At 38.3% G+C, this 20,569-nt stretch overlaps 1 protein-coding gene across 1 annotated transcript; it reads right to left on the reverse strand.

The window, feature by feature from the left end:
- Positions 1-11,730: 11,730 nt before the first annotated feature.
- CHRM3 (cholinergic receptor muscarinic 3) lies at positions 11,731-13,557 on the reverse strand. Its single transcript, XM_026082407.1, has one exon. The coding sequence runs from the start codon at positions 13,537-13,539 to the stop codon at positions 11,731-11,733; it is 1,809 nt and encodes a 602-aa protein (XP_025938192.1). The 5' UTR covers positions 13,540-13,557.
- Between the last annotated feature and the right edge of the window lie 7,012 nt (positions 13,558-20,569).

A 20,569-nucleotide genomic window follows, 5' to 3' on the forward strand; every position in this document is an offset into this window, starting at 1 on the left:
CAGCCAGGATGAATTAGGTCACATTATTTAATGAAATATTTGAAGAACATCTGTTTTGTATTAGATCTCATTACAGGCTACACAGCTAGTCATGGCTACCCACTGTGAAGTATTTCCTTCTACAACTAATAGGGAAATATATTTGATATGGTACTTTAAAATAATAGGATGGATTATGGACTGGTATTTTTAACACCTCAATTATATGCTCTTGATTAGTTTATTAAATTTTATGAAGATTAAAAACACTGGACAAAAACTTGTCTGTGACTGTGTGATAATTCAGAAAGCTGAGGGTCTAATTCAAGCCATAAAATAAGGTAAAGTAGCTCCAGAGTACATTCATACTGTAGTTAGACTGCTAGACTGCTCCTGATACCTAAGGTAATGTAGTTTAAAATTAATGTAAAGCTGGCACAAAGATACTCAGACAGACTCTGTGCACTATAGAAAGGGCAAAAGCTTACTAATTCAGAAACGATTAGTGAGGAATCAGATAAAGGAAGAAATTTGAACAAATTGGCACATGTGAGAAAATTGCTCAATTGTCAAAAATACAGGAAGACACTTGTGCAGTCAGAGGCGAGTCTTAAATTGCCTGTCATGAACTGTGTAAAAAAGGAAAAAAAAATCCAAGATGACTATTTCTATGTGACTGTTCTCTTCTCTGAATATGTTAAAAGTCTGTCAGAATACTGCATCCATAACCTGCAATCTTTCCTCAGAACAAACAAATGTTGTATGTGCCTCATTTAAATGGAAAAAAAAAAGTGTCATCAAAGAAGCAGAGAGGAGCAATTCCTCATTTCTGTTTTTCTCTAATGCTACTGGGAATAATGGGCAAGGCAGTTTATAAGCGAGGAAACGATTTTAGAAGCCGTAGTTTTGGTTGTGCGAATATGTCGTCATCTGGCAGCAGTCGGGAGGAAGAGGCCTGGAAGGAGATATATCGCTGCCCATGGCCTGCTCTGCTCTGTTTATGTTTGGGCAGACAATTTTTTTTGGCCTCGTGCCTGGTTCAGAGCAGGGTGCAGCACCAGGTGGGGGAAGCCTAGGAACCACACCGGGGGACACCCAACGCAATCCCCTAGCAAGGAGAAAAGGCCTGGCAGCCTTTTGCCACTCTGTGGTGAAAATGTGCCCTTCGGAGGGCCAGTGGGAGCATTGACCCTAGCTGGCAGTGGGTTTGAATTGCACCCCAGACCGGGCTGCCATTCGCAGCCGCTACAAGGGTGCAGAGTAATTTTGCTGAGCAACCAGCTGTGTCCGTAAGGGACTCGCTAGCAGCCAAGGAGCATTGCAGACTGTGAACGGGCTCAAAAATCTCCCCCTGCAATTCTACACCTGCAAAGAGATTCCTCCCAAACCGAGGGGAATCACAGTGTCCCCAGAGGAGAGGCTCAGCATGATGAAGAGTTCAAAACAGTTTTTCTAGAGAGTTTGCAACTCTTGCAACTTCTAATCTCAAACGACTTTAGTACAAAACATTTTTCTTAATTGCTTGTTCTGTGTTCTGCCCCTGTGTTGGATTCAGAATACGGAAATGTATTTCAAAAGTCCAAGCAACATCTAGTGGTTATGTAAACCTTACCTCATCAACTCTTTGGCACACAATGTATTCTACAATCAGATATGACTTTTATATCACATCATTTATTTTTTATCTTAACTAGCAAGCCATTTTACGAGCAGCAACTAAAGAAATGAGATTATCAGCTTATATTAATGCAATTGTTATCAGGGGCATACAGGGTAAAAGTCGTTTGTAGATTACAATAATATATTTGCAAGGAAAGTTCCACAAGGGAAGGTGCCACCTAATCAGATTTATATGGAGGACTTAAAACAAACAAACAAAAAAAGTTGTTGAAGCAGTTTGACAGGAGAAAATCTCTTAAGAGCGCAATGTTCCACAGTGACAGTTCAGTGGGAGCCAAGTTTCTACAGCACRCTTTGGGCTGTGTATTTAAAGCAGAAATGTGAGGGCTCGCAGGACAACTCATCTGGGCTGTTGCATCCATTTTTCTACCAACACACAATCATCTAGCTTCTGTGCTCAAGACTGCAGTGCTGGCAGTGACTCCAGAGGAGAGCACACCTACAAAAATATTTTAATATGTCTCAGTTTATCTTCTCTGATCTTGTTTTCATTTGCTGAAAGAGGCAAAGCTCCTCTAAAGCATTGCCACAGAGGAAAACAATTGCTCCCGTCATTATCCACATCTCCTCTTTCAATTAGATGTGCTACGGTTTTGCAAAATGCGTTCAGCATGAGCTAGGACTTACTATTCATTCTGATAATTTGCCTAGACAGAACTTTAATTAGTCAGCAGATGAATTGTTAGTCAGCAAAGCAATCGTTAGCAAAAAAGAACAACTTGGTGAATAATTTTAAAAATGCCAATATATTGTGTATAATATAAAAGGACTGGGCTTTGAGTGAATGCTCAAGCACTGTAGTGTTATGCAGCAGAAGGAGATGGTCTCCTTTCTAATCCCTCCTAATTATTTCATCTTGTCCACCAGTTTATATTAAGTTCAGCTCCACTATCTGTGGCTGAAGAAAATCACCATTCATTAAGGAGTAAAATGACAAACCCTGTTTTATGAAAGAGGTTTCTGAGGTACTTAATTAAGGCATACAATTTGCCTAGATATTTCAAAATCAGAAAGAACCAGGAGAGTGTAAATTTATTTTAAATATTCAAACCTTAAGGTATATATTCAGAAGGTTGTCTCCAGCACTTGCTTTGATCCCTAAATAGAAGAACAGAATAGAAAGCTTTCAAGTAATAGGGACGGAAAAAGACATCAGGAAACACATAGATTATGCTCATCAAATTCTTGTAATGTTATCTCTATTTCTATCACCAAAATACTCGGTATCTCCAAATAGAAGCAGGAAGCTTATGACTCTTTTTTGTAATAACTCCTCTCGACTTCTGTGGCCCACAACCTACCCACAGCAGGGTGAAAGTAACGGAAGCTCATTTCCAATTTAACATTAGACAAAAATCCTGTGACTTTTGGTACAGGTCTTTGGAACAGAAGAGGGGCAAAACCACTGCGACCAAGACTGAAGCACAAGAATTTGAGTAAGAGTAAAATGGGTGGATATAAACCTCTACAGACCCAGGGGAAAATTATGTGAAAAAAAAAAAAAGTATCCTTCACTGACCTCTCACAACTTCCACAGCCTACAACTGTGAAACATCACTTTATATTTAGTATTTTCTCATTAGTTCTTTCAGAAAGCAGCAAGAAATAATTCATGTTTTTTGAGCTTTGACTTGAATAGACACATTTGTGCATTGTGTGCACTGATTTCTGTGCTCTTTCCCTATGCACCTTGCTTCTGAGAGCAGTTGTGAATATGCTGCCTTACTTTACATTTCACCTGTGTGTCAGTCAACACACTTTGTACAGAGAGTGCAAAAATGGCACAGGCGCTTGTTACTTTAAATTTCTCTTGCAGTCAATGGTGTGGTAGTTCTCCACATTATATGATTCCTGTCTCACAGTGCTGAGCAAAATGCATGAGCACAAGTCTCCTCAGATACTAACAGTAACTGTGGGGAAGCATGCAAGTAATTATGTAGSTATACTATTTTGAAAACACATCTGAATGATGATACTCTCCAATTCAAAGAAATATCAACAACAAAGCACCTTAAATAATTATATTTATAAAAAATAGAGGAAAACCTCCACTATAGTAGCTATATTAAAAGACTACAAATTTCAAGGACTGTTGGGTGAATACCTAGCTGACCCACAAAAAATCAGAAAAAATATCTTGTTCAAAATGAAACAGATTATCTGACCCCTCTTCATATGAAATAACGTTTTTTTGCAGTGATTAAAAAACATGGGTCAACTTTAACAAAATTGTTATATTATTAGGTTATTTAACTCTTTCTTCTTCTTAGTGAAATTTTGAAAGAAACAAGATGGTAGTTTTGAAGATATTTTTTAAAGCAAAAAAGAAACATTTTTGTATTTATGAAATGAAACAGTTTTGAAATGCAAAACAAAATACTTTAAAATTTTTGAAAACAGGCCCTCCTCCAATTTTTTGTCAAAACCATTCACTGAACTTAACCTAAATTTTGGAATAGCTTTGTTGTATGCATCTATGCTCTCCCATTCTGGGCACAAAGGAGAAGAAAACAGAAATTTTCACATCCCTGGAGGAAAAAAGTTGCTTAGCTCTAGTTACATCGGATTTAATATAATTTTGCAGATGCTAAAAAATGGGACATTTCTATGCTGACAGAAGAGGGTATTGAATAGGAGCAAGCAGTTGGAGGGGGACTGAATCCATATGAAAAGTAAAAGTAATGAGTGGAGAACAAGTGCTGAGCACCAGGAAATACTACATAGGTCTTTTGCTTGTGATATAGCCAAGCAAAGCTGAGTGCAGCACTGTGCAGGGTTCAAAGTAAATTCAGTGTTATGACATCTTTTACTCTGATAGTGTTAAATGCTCTTTGCCACAAGGATAATCATTCCTAAAGCAGGCTCATTAACCGCAATCCCTCATCACTTTATGATTTCTTCATCACTTTGACACCTCTAAACTAGGTATCATTTGAACAGTGACTACAGTTGCTTTGTTACCCAAAGATTTCAATCCAGAAGACAAATAGTCTCAAGAGGACTGGATAATTTGAAACCAAACCAGACGTCAGACCCTTGTCCAGGCATTCCATTCCATGATAGTGTAAAAGTTTTCAGATTTTTTGAGTATTTCACGTAAATTAACTATGCTCCTATGAATGATGTGAAAAATAAATTTAAGCACTCATTGTATAGTAATATCATGTGATTATCCAGTTATTAGCCATGCATCAGTAATGATTACCAGAGCATTTCAGGCACTCTTTCATTTCAGATACTACATTAAATAATTTCTTCGTGATTTCCCATGAAATTCCTATAAAATATGTGTATATGTGCACACACACACAGACACACAAATCCTACTTTCACATGAATGTCTAATTATTTAGTCCTATGCTGCTCTAGTCAGGCTGTCTTCACCGAGGCCCGCGCTGGGTATCAGGCTGCTATGGCTGCAGTGTAGCTGATGGTGCTGTGCAGCACTTCTGGCTTACACAGTCATTCACATACTGCACTTATTTGGGCACTGTTTACATGTGTTTATTCACCCTTATGCAGGGAGGATGTGCACATCTATAAAAACTTCCAATGTCTTGTTTTTTTTTCCAAGCTTTCTGCCAAGTTAAATAAATTGTATAGCTTCACTGGCTTGGAAGCAAGTTAGTTCTCCTTACCACTAAAGAGCTGAATGGTTTTATCACCATTTTTGTAAGACTTTCCCTGAGGTCTGCATCATACATCCCAGCTATATTCAGTCAAGGTTTTATCGTTTACAAAAACAGGAAAGAATGAATGATCTGGATATACTTACACTGCGCATTTCTTGGTCCTACAAGTCAAACAAGGTTTTTAAAGCTTGCACAATTCCACCTGTGGGACTGGCAAATGAAAAATATTATTCCAACAACAGAAATGGCAGAGCAATAGGATGGGGTGGGAGAAGACAATATTTTTTCCTCTTGTTTCTAGTGGGGGGAGTGCTGTTCTTGTTATCTTAAATAATTTGCATTATTTTCCCTATGTATCTTTGCCTCCTCTGCCCCAAACTGTTCTAATAGTGGCTGAATCCCTGTACCCATGYTGAGAAACTGACAGTGATATTTGCATGAATATAGGAATTTGGTACCCCTATTTCTCTTACATGAACTGAGATAGAACCTACTCTTAGAAATACAGGCCTTTATTTTCATGCTTGGAGCAAAGCCAGAGTGATTCTGGTTAAGCTAATGGAGTTAAACCTAGTTCAGTATTGATGCAATAGCTCAATGAGTGAAATCTGGTCATGGATTTCTAAATTTTGGGTCATGTTCAAAGAGCCGGCACAGTACACTGAAAACACCACATTCAGAAATAAAGACAATGCATTCTGAAAAATATGCACTAAGGAAAGATGGGGAACCTTTTCTTGCAGCTAAGCAGAACAGAACTAAACCCAGTTCCACTGTCCAGTTACAACGCATGAGGCATCAAAGGCAATATTTACTGTGGCTGGCAATTTCAGCATCATTTTGTATATTCATCCGTATACATTGCTCTACATGTGTGCATCTCTCATACACAGTACCATGTCACCCATATGTTATCCTTCTAAGATATACACAGTGCATAGAGATGTGTAGGTACAATATGCATACTACATTATACATGTTAGAATAAACCATGAAATAAATAGCACTTATCTTAATGCTTTACTCTGTTACCTGTAGTCCTTCCATTAAATGATCTCTTTTAGGGCTAATTGTACCTCTTCTAAGCCATTTTAGTATTTGATATTATTCAAAAAAAGTATTTAAGCATATCTAGGACAGTGTCTAGAAATGACTACAACAATCTTTCTTGAGAAAAAAGTCATGAACTATATAAAAATACAATGTCATATTTTCAATGTACAATATGGATGGTGAAAGGTAGACAAAGTCCTGAACTACCAGTATGGCACATTCAATGAGTTTACCAGTTAAGACTGTGAAGACCTGCCAGTGACATGAAATATTATGTTGCTCTTTCTCAGCCAATTGTGGTGCCACAGTGGATGAAATGGAATAAATATAGCATAAAGTCCCAAACACCCCTGTTCATCCCCAAATCATTTCCAGCAAATAGCTTGATTGAATTAGCTCCCCTGTGTCTGCTTACCTTAAAAGCAGAAATACAAAAATGCCCAAGTACCAGACATTACAAATTAGTATTTTCCCRTATGTATTTGACAGCTCCTAAAAGTAGAAAAGTGCAAAACCCACAATCATCTATGAAGATAAAAGGAGAAAGTCCTAGTTAAATAAGATTTTTAATTTTATGAAAACCTGAATGTCATATATGACTTAGCTAAGCTTCCACATAGAAATGCTTGGGTGTCTTGGGAGTTCAGTTTGAGACAGAAGAGACAGCCATCACTACAAACAGCTGAACTAAAATGGACATCTGTACATAACCCTTCGGTTAGCAGAAAGCAGTCTACAAATATATACCACTTTGACCTTTTGCTTCCAGAAACAAGTGCAGCAGTATTTAGATGGGCAAATGCATAAATGATAAAAGGAATAGTTAAGCCACATAGTTAAGCCATATAGTTCATCACCACATAGAAAATCATTGAGGCTGGAAGGCAGTTTTGAATAGGGACAGTTGATTTACATGGATCAAAGTATATTCAAGGTTATCCCACTGAATATGTATGCTTTTAGAAACCTTCGAAGGCATAAAAATACCTCATGATTCATGAACTAGATGAAGCTTGAGCTACCGGGTCTTGGCAGGACTTGCTCCAAGGYGCCAAGGCCGGGGGGAGGTTGCTGCCCATCTGCCTGCCCGGGACACACTGTTTCTGGGCATGAGCACCTGGATTAGATGGAGCCTGCTCCAATTCCTTATGGTAATTATTCTATATCCTTAGAAAAGACAGAATCAGACCTCAGCACTACAACTGCTGGGGCTAGCAATGTGATTTCTTATAGTCTAAGAGCAGTTTAACTTTGCCCAGGAATTTTATGGAAGGAAAGAGAGAGACTAATACCAAGACAAGCTTGTAAAATGCATTTTATGGAAAGAATCTGGGAGCCATTTGGAGGAGAATGAAGTTTTGGGATCTCAAATATAAATTTGAAGAGGGATGCATATGTGGTCAGATGGTTAAGGGTGCAAGTGAGATGCAGTTTATCAGTAGCTTAGCACTATTCCATGACTATCCCTACTGTACATGTGGTAGCATAATGATGTGTTTATATTCAAAATTACTGACACTGCAGGTCAGGACAAAAAGATAAAAATAGATTTCCTTTCACCTTGATGTTTGCACTCTGTACAGGCAAAGTGAGCTTATGTCAAGACTTGCATTCACTTCTTACATACACAAGATTGATAATGAGCCAGGACTTTTTAGAGTATTCTTAAAAGAATAGGAAAAAAAATACAAGAATTGAGACAATAAAATAAGAAAGCAAAGTTATACGTAATTRAGGAAGGCCACCAGCTTTCTCAGAACATGTGTGGGTATCCTCACAAAACTGCCAGATGCCTTTAGGTTGTTTATTGTTCAGAATATTTAGATCCAGCAGGCCTTTCATGTATTTGTTTAGCTTAAGAATAGTGACATATCGATGGGCAGTTTACATTTGGAAGTGTGTTATGCTGTAGTAGGATAAAGTGCTTCAGGCATCATGATACTTGTCCCTGCATCACTGGATCAGACATTTTTCACAGCCTCTACTTGTACAGAAGCAATACATTTCTATCATACAACTTTACAACATCGGGAAATGCAAGCAAATATATTACAACATATTTTACTGTGTTCAGGGGCTGACAGTGATTGGGGGCTATTCTACAAAGCTTTCTCTAGGCAATCCCATGGCTCCCGTCCGGCTACAGCCTCTCTGATTTCTTGATCCTCTTCAGATGGAGTCTAATCTTGTATTATTGCAACTAATGGGGCTGGGGCCTGGCCTCTGAAAAGCCAGCTGTCCATGTGAGGAATGGTTATGGGCCTGAGCTGTTTCTCTGCCCTCAGAATGATGCTTTTTATTATGTTTCTGACTTAATTTTCCTCAAAATAGATGAAATATTACTATGCTTGTATTGTTAAAAGTAGTGCTGTGTCAGATTGTACCTTCTGGTTTTGCATTGTTCTTCTTCTGCAACCTGTTATGTGCGCCTATGTTCATAAATAATATATCCACTTGTGCATATAGTTAAAATCTTTGTGTGTGCACGGGTTTAATGCACACACATAGAAATATAAAATACAAATTAATTTGATCCCCACTGTATTTGCAATACAGCCAAATTCTTAATATTTTATAGTGAGTATTCCAGTAAATAAATAACTGATCTATGCTGCAATATGTGTATACATAATTTATGTGGCCTGTAAATAACATTTTAAAGCCTGTTCACACATCAAAAAACAGATTGTTTATTTTTCTCTTAAAACAATCCAAGGGTTTAATTCTTCCTATTATGTAAACAGTGGTGACGGTCGCTTTCAAAGAAGCTTAACTTCATTAAAAAATAATAGTTTCCTATTGTAAAATCAATACTAATATACCATAAATCCCCGTGATGAACTCTGGCTTCCTTATTTGCTCTCACATTTTGTGTATTAGGGGCACAGCACTACTCTAGATATCAGAAGATAATAATATGGCAATATATATAGATATAGACATATATTTAAATGTTAAAACATTAGTTAGGTCAACTTGAGTAGTGAATGTACTTCAGATATGTGCTTCGTTCTGTAAATAAAGGTCTTAAATTTTCCTTGCAACATAGAGAACACTCTGTGGACCTTATAAGTCTTTGGTTGTATGTGGCTACCAAACCTGTAAGCCAATTCCGGGTTTCTTTGGCTCAAAATATACTTGTGACATATAGATCAAGCTTTAATGTTTTTCTCTTGTTTTATACTAAACTTGTACTTGCACTAGACTTGCAATATCATTTGCAAGCTCACTTTTAGGTAGACATTTTAAACAACTCATAAAAAAGAAAGATTTGCATGTCGAGTTTTCGTGACAAGAAAGCTAGGTATACTCTATTCACTTCTCAAGCAGACCTTTGTGAATCACTTTAAAAGGACACTACAGCTGAAGACTGAARAGCAATATTTATCAACATTAAATAAAACATTTTGTGAAGTATGTATAAATATTTCTTCATATGAACATAACACAAAATTAAATAGTTCAGACACACAGACACCATTTAATATATTTCCACTGTTGTCAAAATCATCTGTAAACACCATCTCACACTAAATACAAAAGCAGCTTTTACATCAGTTCTGTGTTCACAACACTGATGCCCCTTTGTAAAAGAAAATTTTTGTTTTGTTTTATTTTCAGCAAAATAAGAGTTTAAGCAATAAAAAAAAATTTTGGTCAGTTCAAAGGAGAATACAAAATTATCTTTCAACGTGTAACTAAATCAGATTTAGAACAATACTTTAAAGTACAATCCTTTCCCCAGGGGATCTCTTACTTTTATAAAATCACACTATGTTTAGTGCAGACCACATCACAAATACCAGGAAATACCGGTCATGTCTAAGCTATAAATACTAAAGCCCTTTTTAATTTTCTTTATCAAAAATTGCCAGGTTACAAATTGGTAATATCCACATTTTTCAAAACACTGAATAACCCGGGATTAAACAGATTTAGACGTTTTCCTATTGATGATTTTTAAAACAGATTCTGGAAGAAAACTCCAACACTTCTCAGCGAGCATCCTTCCTGTGCAAAGCAACAAAGGATTTCTTCTGCACAAACCTTTTGCATCGGGAGATCACCTGGGCAGACAGTGCAAGTGGGGGGGCTCCCCCAAGTCTGCACAGAGAAAATGACAACTTGACCTTTCAGCCGTGAGCCCCGGGCACCCTGTGCGCCGGAGCGAGCCGCTGCAGCRCCCGGAGCTCGCCCAGGCCAGGGGGTGCAATGGGCACAGGGCACCCCGGCGTGATCCCACGCCCCAGGAGCAGCGCGGCCACCCCCGCACGAGGCGGGAGGCCAGCTAGCAGCCCCGCTCCCACCGTGGCCACAGCTGCGCGCCGCCACTGCCGAGCACAGATTTGGGCTCTCGCCACCCTACAGCCCACGGTGATGACAACTCCATGCCCTGTCTTGAACATAGCATTCGGTTCCTGCAGGTCTTTCAAAGAGGCATGATCGCTTTGGGGAGAGATCCTGTGCTCAATGTTAAGCTTTTAGTGGACATGTGCCCCATTTTAAAGCTCTGTAGACTGTTAGGTTTACAGGCTATGCTTCAGTTAGCTCCATTTTAAATCTGTGTACACTCTTTTGGTTTCAAAGATAAATTCCAATTTCAGGCAGCAAGTAATGAGAAATATACTAATAAAATGATTCTCTGATTTTTTTTTTATTGCATTCATATGCAACAGTGAGAGGGGGCCCTGTAAAAAAACCTAGACCAATAGTTCACCTCTTTCCTGGTATGTGTGTATTGCAGAGGTGTGAATGTATGTTATGCATACATACACACTCACACACACACATATATATAACATGAGCTGCACACATAGATACTCTGCAGTCAGGAGTCAGGGGTACAGTTAACAATACACCAAAAGAGGAGTAGACAGGAAGCTCTACTTGGACAACAAGAAGCAATTTTGCAACCTATACAGTGTCTCAAATAATTTCCTAATCCTGTTTTGCTAGCTTGCTACGTCTGTACGTGACTTGAATCGAAAGTTGTTGAATTCCTTGGGAACAGAAGAGTTGGGCTAGCTAGATGTGCTTACCTGAGATCCCAGAGTTGATTACAATCAAAGAGCTGGGCAGATCAGTAATGGGTTTATAATTGCTATACAGCTTCTTGCAATTTTGTAGGAAACTTTCTTAAGTCTTTCATTCCTTAGTAAAAATGTTGAAGTTTGTTAGTTTTTGCTGAATGCAGATTTGATTTTTATATTAAACTGGATTTATTAAAAGCATACATAAGCCTGGCAGCTGCTTTCACGTCTTGATGTTTAAATGTTTGAACCAGCACCCTGGAACCACCCTCCCTCCCCATCCCATCCCATCCCGTCCCATCCCATCCCATCCCATCCTCCCTCGTTACTGTTTTATTTGTTTAAAAAATACTATTCTATGAAGCCTCCCTAGGGATCCGCTTATGAAAAATGACYGACTGCCTTTGCTGATACTGCTGTTTGCGTCGTTTCCGTTTGTCACACTGGCACAGCAGTAACATCTTGAAAGTGGTTCTGAATGTTTTGTTACACAGTGCATAGCACACAGGGTTCACYGTGCTATTGATGTAGCAAAGCCAGTACCCCAGGTTCCAGACAGTTTTGGGGATACAGCTTTTGCAAAAGGTGTTCACCAGAACCATGATGTTATAGGGGGTCCAGGTAAYGATGAAGGCAAACAAAATGGCACTGAGCGTTTGTGCCGCTTTCTTTTCTTTGATAAGTGACATTCGTTTTCGCTTGGTGATCTGACTTCTGGTCTTCAAGGCAAACTTTTTTGCCAGGGTTGCTTCCTTGAAGGACAAAGGCAAGGCTGCAGATGTCTTGGCCACCGATGAAATGCCATCAGACGCTGTGGCCAACTCTACTGCTGACCCTGGCTGAATTGGAAGCTTTGAAAAGCTCTTTTGGAAACTTCCACCATCCTGAAAACTTTTTGGAGGGTGCAATTTTTTAGGTTTCCTTTCTTTCGACTCTGTGTCAGATTTCTGCAGTTCATCCCCTGAATCATGCAAATCTTCTGAAGAAGGTAGTTTTGTGGAATTGAGGATGGCGCTGTGACCAGGAAGCTTCAGCACGATCGAATAGATGGCTCTGGTCTCTGCAGCGATGTCTTCTTCATCGGAGGAGGCTGAATTTTCAAGAGAGGCAGCAGCATCGTTGTTGTTCCAGCTGTCACTGCTGCTGTGCTCTTGGTCCCCCTGGTCTGTGTTGGGTTCCCAGCTCTTCATTGTGAGCCAGAAGTGGCAGCGTCTATATTTCCTCCGGGAGGAGCGTTTCATGCTCTGCCGTTGCAGCTCGTAGCTGCTGCAACTCCGGGAGCTGCCCGTTTGGTGTACAAAGCGCGCTGCCTCTGCTTCGCTGCCCGAAGCCTGTAGCCCTGCTAACTCTTTGGTGCGTTTCTCGGTCTCCTTGTAGATCCTCCAATACAAAATACTCATAATGGTGACGGGCAAGTAAAAGGCAGCTATGGCAGTGCCAAAAGTGATGATAGGTTCACTTAGAAACTGGATAAAACATTCTCCAGGAGGCACAGTCCTCTCCCCAACAAAATATTGCCAGAACAAGATGGCAGGGGCCCAAAGAACAAAAGAGATGACCCATGCTAAACCAATCATAACTCCAGCCCTTTTGGTTGTTCGTTTGGCTCTATACGTAAGTGGCCTAGTGATGGAAAAATACCTGTCAAAACTTATAACAAGGAGATTCATGACGGAGGCATTACTGGCGACATAGTCAATGGCGAGCCAAAGATCACAGGCCAAGTTTCCCAAAGCCCAGTGACCCATGATGATGTATGTGGTGGAGAGATTCATGGAAATAACGCCAATGATCAAATCTGCACAAGCAAGACTCAGCAAGAAGTAGTTGTTGACTGTTTTCAGTTGTTTGTTAACCTTAAATGCAACAATCACTAGGATGTTTCCTATGATGGTCACCAGTGCAAGGATCCCAGTAAGGAAAGCAATCAAAACCACTTGCCAGACAGTGTGCCCACCCAGAGGGTCTTTGCTCGTGGCATTTAGGGACGTATTTGCTGATCTCACAGTGGAGAAGGGAAAACTCTCTGTTGTCCGAGGGAAATCATAGCTGCCAATGAGCGATGCTGCTTCATCAAGTAGTCCTGGTCCGTGGGAATCTCTGTTCCAGAAGGAGCTCACATTTGCAAACAGGGGGGAGGCTGAACTGTTATTGTGCATGATCATTGTGGCTCTCTGACATAGTCTGCAGTGGGGGAGAACAGAACAAAACAGAAGAACACCCAAGTCAACAAATGATGACAGTAAATGAAAAAATCTTCCAAATTCTCATATGCATAAAATCCCCCAAGCACTTTGAAAGTTATCCTTACAAGCAAAGCCGTCTGTGGCTCTTTCTAGGTCAAATATATATGTGGTAGTGCTCAATTTACAGCTGTGATTAATCTGGGCTCTTTGTAATATTTGCATATTGTTTCCTTCAAAACATCCAGTCACAGAATAACCAAAATCCCAAGAGAATTTGAACCCACAATAGCATTAAAATGGCCCCCTACCTCTATAATGGATTGGCCCTGAACCTTACACCTCAACAGCCTGCTATCCCGGAGCCTTCAAAAACCAAATGTCAGACATGTGCGGCTCCAAACCCTCCGGGTCAGTCAGTGCTGGTCCCCAGTGCTCCTGTGGCACTTGCAAAACACAACACCAGCCTCAGCTGCCTGCAGCTACAGCTAATGATAAACCCAAATATTGTCCCATCTTTCATTACTTAAAGTATAGATATAAAAAGTCAGCTTTGTTTCAGTGTTTGTCAGAGGCTACCACATCCCCTGAGACTGTAAAGATCTTTTCATTTTCATTGACATTTTGACTGTCTGATAAAGGTACTGAAATTCCTCAGTAGTACTTTTTGCACATGCCACAATTCACTTTTCATGCACATTTTTATCTTTGGACTAACAATTTTGTACGTCTAATGACTTCAGAATTTCTTTGGGGCAACACATGTTAAAATTTCCTTTGAAAGTATGGTCTCCAGAGTCAGGAAAAAATGTTTGGCAGATGTCAGAGCAATCATTAAACACTTYAGAAAAAGAGGAAAAAGCATGAAAAGGATTCATAATTAAACCTTAAACCTTTTCCCCAAGTACTTATGTAAAATGAAGTCATGCCCAGAATAGGTATTTGCATTTCCCTTATTTCATTTACTTCTGTGGTCAACTGACTAGATTAAGTTTTATAAATCAAATTTTTCATCAAGCAGCAAGAATTCTGATGAAAAAGTCTTCTGCTGATGGTAAATATTCAACAAAATGTGCTGTGAAACTCAAATGTTTGTTTGTTTTCTAACTGTGAATCAGTCCAGGCTCAATATATTATGACATGATATAATGAGTAGCAAAATGTTACTGGTGTTACACAAAATATTTAACCAGAAGGGAGTTTTTGTTTTAGGTTCTTAATTAATTTCTACATTCTGTTTTCCCTTGAACTGTACTTGTACTTTTGTTAGCAAGCCATAAGGGATCATGTGATTTTAAATGCTGCAATTCCTTTGATATATACGGTAAACGGACCAATATTTAGTTCACTTACCTCATGCACAATAATTAACATAGAAAACATTTTTGGGGATCTAAAGTAAATGAGACATTAAGTTGTCTCTTTTATTAATAAAAGGTTACAGTGAGGTTGCCTTATCCTAATATAATTCAACCCATTTTTAATGCATTTATCTTTTTACCACACAAGATGTGAACATAATAGTAAGAGTAAATATTGCTCTGGGGAATCACACATTTTAACTTTAACTCTTTTCTTGAATAGAGAGATTGTAAATTTGAAGCAACACTAGAATTTCTTTAAAAAAAAGGTAAGAATTCTATAAACTGTAAACAACATTTACTGAAATATAAAATCTAGAAAGGGAAATAAAGTTGTTTTAAATCAAAGTATGTTGAAACTAAAATTATATTTTATCAAAAATCCTTGACATTTCAAGTTCTATTTTCTTTGAAAAGTGGACATGTAGGAAATATTTCTGAACATTCACATAAAAAGACTCTACAGACATTGGTAAAATTTAATTGTCAGGCTGCTCCTCTAAAATGTTTATTATTTTATACCACTTTAATTGTTCCTTTACTATCAGTAGTACTGACACATTGAGCCATATGATAACAGAAAGTGACTGTAATTTTTTTTTTCTAGGAATAGGTTTCCAGATAACACACAGATTTTGAAAAGAGYTGCTGCTCTAATTGATACAATAAATGCTTATCTTATTTTCTAGATCAAAGTGCCAGTCTTCTTTAATACAGAACAAACAGTAGGCACTTTGATCTAGGAAAGGAGATGAAATGTTTAAGCTGTATCTAATACTTTACAAACAGAAATAAATTAGACTGTTTTCATCATTATGAAATGAGAACTAATATCAGGATATGACTTACCACATGAGATATTATTATGATATACTATTGTTTCATTAATCTTACTAGGACTTTGCTGATAAGAAAATTGAAGTGAAAAATATAAAATTATTTCACAAATGAATTGAAATTAGGAATTATTTTTGGAACAGAGTTTTCCAAACTTTTTCACCTCGAAATATTGTGGAGTATTTTATCCAAAGCTGTACAATATCATAAAATTCATTTTTAAATGAAAATTTCATTTTCTTATGGAAAAAATGACATTTTTCACTAGTTGTATCGGAAAAGGAAAGCAATTCAAAGAGAGCTATGAGGAACTTAAGTAGTATGAATTATTTGTCTTTAAGTAGTTCTGTAAGAAGGAAACACTGCAAAGAAGTAGAAAAGCAAATATACAATAGGAATAGAGGCAGGCAACCTGTAATTATGTGTTTTAAAGAATTAGTTTTAAAAACCCAGGAAGTTAAAACAAATACACAGCATTGTAACTAGTCACAAACCTTACACTGATATCACATCACATTATAACTAYAACATTATATATTCTAAAAATGACTTAATCCTTTGAAGAAATGTAGAAGCTAAGTAGATTTCCCCACATTCTCAGCTCATTTTCTCATATCTRCGTACAAATAAAGCTTCTACAACTCTGTCTGTGCTAAATGTTGCATTATATGTGGCTATTGAGATATGTGTTTGTCTGTTTTTATGGCTATCACACATTTCTTCCACCTGATTGATTCAGACTTTATGGGAAATTTCATTAGAGGATATAAAACAATCAGAGTAACAACTCTTATCAGCTTTATGTAAGATATATAAGAAGCAGGAATAGAGAGCATTCAACATATTGAAGACTGGCCCTGAGTTTGTACCTAACGCATAATAATGCATAATTTGTATCTAATACATAATTCATGCAAGTGTCTTCCAAAGGACTCAGGGCATGAGGAGGAAATGGTGGGTGGAAGAACGGCCTATGCTGGCTGCTCATAACAGTGTGAGTGATGAAACATGACAAGGGAAAGGAAAAGAAGCAAATCCTTTGCCAAAAAAGCTGGAAAGMAAGCCACTGGTGTGTGGGGCATTTCTCCCTACAAATTAAAATATGATGCCAGCAAATGCATCCATTTACTATCTACTAAAGAGCCATAKCATTTTACATATATCCATACTTTTTGTCCTTCAGCACTTTTGAAGCCTTGGGCTTAATGTCTGCAGAAATTTTATTCTCTCTAATTCTAAAGAAATCCATGAGAATGATGGTGTCTTAGAACCGCAGAAGATTTGGGCTCTTAAGCATGTGGRGCTGCTGAAATACAGCTGCTGCTGGAATGAGTAGGGCACAGCACAGTGCACAGTGACTTTGGCCAAATACCAAATACTCCCCTTGCGAGAACTGTCCCTATCGGTTTTAATGATGAGGCAGAGCAAAGTGGTCATCAGTCTTAAAGTCAGCTCAGGAAGATTCCCTTTACACAGCGTATCGGGATGACCAATCTGTTCATTCTTCATGAACAAAGCTCACAAAGCAAGCATCTACCAACTTAGGTTTCAGCATCTTTACATATATGGCTAATATGAAGGTGAAGTCATGAAAATGGCTCTATAAAAAGAAATACACGGAGGTCTATTTCACAAAATGGCTACAAATAAGTGAACAAGAATGTGCAAATAGACAACAGATTTCTAAAAGAAAGACCAGTATTTTGTGCTTTTCCAAAGACTATCTGTAGGCAAGCTTTTGAAGGCAAGACATAGAAGAGCATGAATGGATAAAAGGTAAGCTGCAGCAWGTAACTCATTCACTGAGGCCTCTTTCATCTGTACTGCTATGCGATATCTATACAGTCAAATTTTTTATTTTTCTCAATCAAAAATCTACAGACTTGTCAAACTGCTTCTCTCAAGAAAATCTACATGGATTTTTCTGAAACAATTTCACCATGTACTTGCCCTCTATTAGAGAAGCTGTGGGATACAATGTATTTTTTTCTTTGTCTCTGGCTATACCACTTCCGACTATGAAGCTGGTTTAGTTCAGGTCACCAAACACACACAACACGTCCCCACAGATCTGTCTCACTGCTTCAAAGAAGCTGCAGAAGTCAAACTTGCACAGCATGAGATAGACTCATCCCACCTACACTGCTGAGATGAAAGTCTGCAGAAAGGCAGATGGAGGGCCTGGATGGGAACCACTCGCTTGCTTTTCATTCACACCTCTTCACACATGCTCATACCAGCTCTACTCCTTTGCCTTGACCAAAAAGGACATTCATTTACACATGGTATATCTATACAAATGGAGTCCCCACATATTCAAAAAYCATCAGTGAGGGCACATGGAAACCTAATGTACAATAGCATTCTCCTTTGAAGGAGATGGTGAAGCACTACTCAGTGTGTGCATGAAACAAAAATACTGTTCAGTTGTGAGTGATTGCTCACAAGCAATCACATAATCACTTCAGCAAGTGTTGAAACTGTTCTTGCCAATTGTTTGTGGGTCAGGGTGGTTAGTCACAGTGAAATGGAAATCTTTGCATCAAATGGGATCAGTGGAAAACATCCTTTTTGCTGTGCTGTATTTAGGAAGCAGAGACATCTTTTCTAGACCTCTCAGATGAGATGAGGTCACAGTAGTATGAGAGATCTGAAATGACAATTTGCCAGCTATATGCCAGATATGATTAGTCTTGTAGGGTGCAGACCTTCCTTCACTGACATTAGGGGCAGAGAGCAGAGGATGAAAGGCACAAAGCATCCCCTGCTCACACATATACTTACAAAAACTCTGCAAGGTAACATCTTATGCCTAGTTAAGTACTGAGAAGTCAGAAAGGTAAGCTCAGAGTTGTGATGATACTATTACATCATTTTTTCATAAAAAGTACAAGCTGGTATCATCTAAGATAAAAAGAAAGTGCTAGTAGTATTGTGAATATAGTCCTTTGTTATTCTGGCTCTTTACAAGTTCCTGCAATCTAAGTGTTTAACTCAGTAAGAAATGTATTACCCATATTTTCATTTTCATGGAAGTAACCTACCTCCACCACCACCACCAGCACAACTCTATTTTCAATCAGTGACCAGATTTTCTTCACTTATCTGTAAGTTTGGTAGCTGAACGGGGATTTCAATGCTTTAGGAAGCCACAGCAAGCCAAGTTATCCTTCTCTTTCCAAAACTGCCATGCATTTTCTAGTTTGCGTATAAATGCACTACGGGGAAACAGAGTGCCCTGGGCCCATGGCTCAGACAAAAAGCACATTCTGCAATGCAGCTTGCCAACACCTTCCCAGCAAGCCAAATTTCAGCAGTTCACAGACAGACTGGTGTGTGACCAAGTGGAGAAGGAGTCCCAAATACTTTCATAAAATGCACAGTGCAGCACAGCCTGAGCGAGGAAAACAAAACAAACAAATCTGTGAAATGATCATAGTTCTTACCAGGATGAGAGTTTACAAATCATAGGTACAATATACTAGATTACAGTTTCAAGCCAGTGAGTAACAAAGGAAACTATTTTTACTCCATATAGACTTACCTAAGATTACTGCTAGTGGTTTGGGGCTTTTTGGTTTTTGTTTTTTAATGAGAGCTTATGAAAGGTACTGAACAGAGAACACCAGAGGTAGTACACTCTTCCCAGCCCTTTTGGGAAAGTGTCTGCACAGTACAGGCAATGGCTAGAGAGCCTTTCACGCACCTCCTCTCCAGGGCACCTCTGCTACATGCTCCATTGGAGGGCGTCAGATATGAGGGGTCTCACTGAGGACCATGGGAAGGGAAGGAGAGAGCAGCTGCAGAAATGCTCACTAAGGTGAGCAAAAGACAGGTAAACCATGGACTTCAAAGCCTGGACTTTTGGAATAGACTAATTCATTGCACATTGCTGAGTTTATGGAAAGTAAAATAGAATAGACAGTAGGAACAGTTCAGTCACAGTTTTACTTCATTTCACTTCTCTTTGCTTATTTCATATTCCCGTTATTTTGTCAATAGTACACATTTCAGTTTACCATATTTTYTGCTTTCCTTAGACCTTCCTATTCACAAACACACAACCTCACTTTTTTCAGAGAAATCTGTTTTTTTTGCTGTCTTTAAGAGGCTCTAAGATGAATTTTCCAGGAAGTCAGATGCCACTGTTTAGGCTCGGCTGTATAAGAACCCCCAAAAGTGCAAAAATTTAAGAATTAAGCATTTCTCATTTGGCAAAATAAAAAATATATATGCATTTTAACATTTTCCTGAAATTATTCCTAGGTTACATATGCTAATTTTTCAAATCACACATAGATTTTTTTTTCAAAACATAGTATAGATTTTCCAAAACTTGAAATGAAAAAATGAAGATGCAAGTATTCACATTAACACTCAGAGTTTTACATTTATTATATAGCAACTGGCATTACTTGCAGCTAATGTCACTGAGATAATGTATTCCTTATRGATGTGTGCATGATAACAGGAAGAACAGTGTAATGAGCAGTGAACAGGAACCTCAGATTTACAAAGACTTATGTTATCAATCTTCCTATTGGTAACTTATCTACCTCAGTATAGTTTTGCACCTTTGCAGGATCAAAATACAGAGCCATAGAAATTGATCCTATTATGAAATATTCCAGCCAGTTCTCTTAGATGGTCACAGTAGATACAAATATCTGATATACTTTTATACTTTTATATTCATATATGTATATATAAATATATACTGTTGTCACATTTTCCAAATATTGATATCTRTCTTTCACTAATTAACTATTAACGTGATATAAATAAAGCTCAAACATATCTCACTAATATGAATG

The sequence above is a fragment of the Apteryx rowi genome, unplaced genomic scaffold, assembly GCF_003343035.1.
Source record: "Apteryx rowi isolate R43461 unplaced genomic scaffold, aptRow1 scaffold_576, whole genome shotgun sequence".
Lineage (NCBI taxonomy): Eukaryota > Metazoa > Chordata > Aves > Apterygiformes > Apterygidae > Apteryx > Apteryx rowi.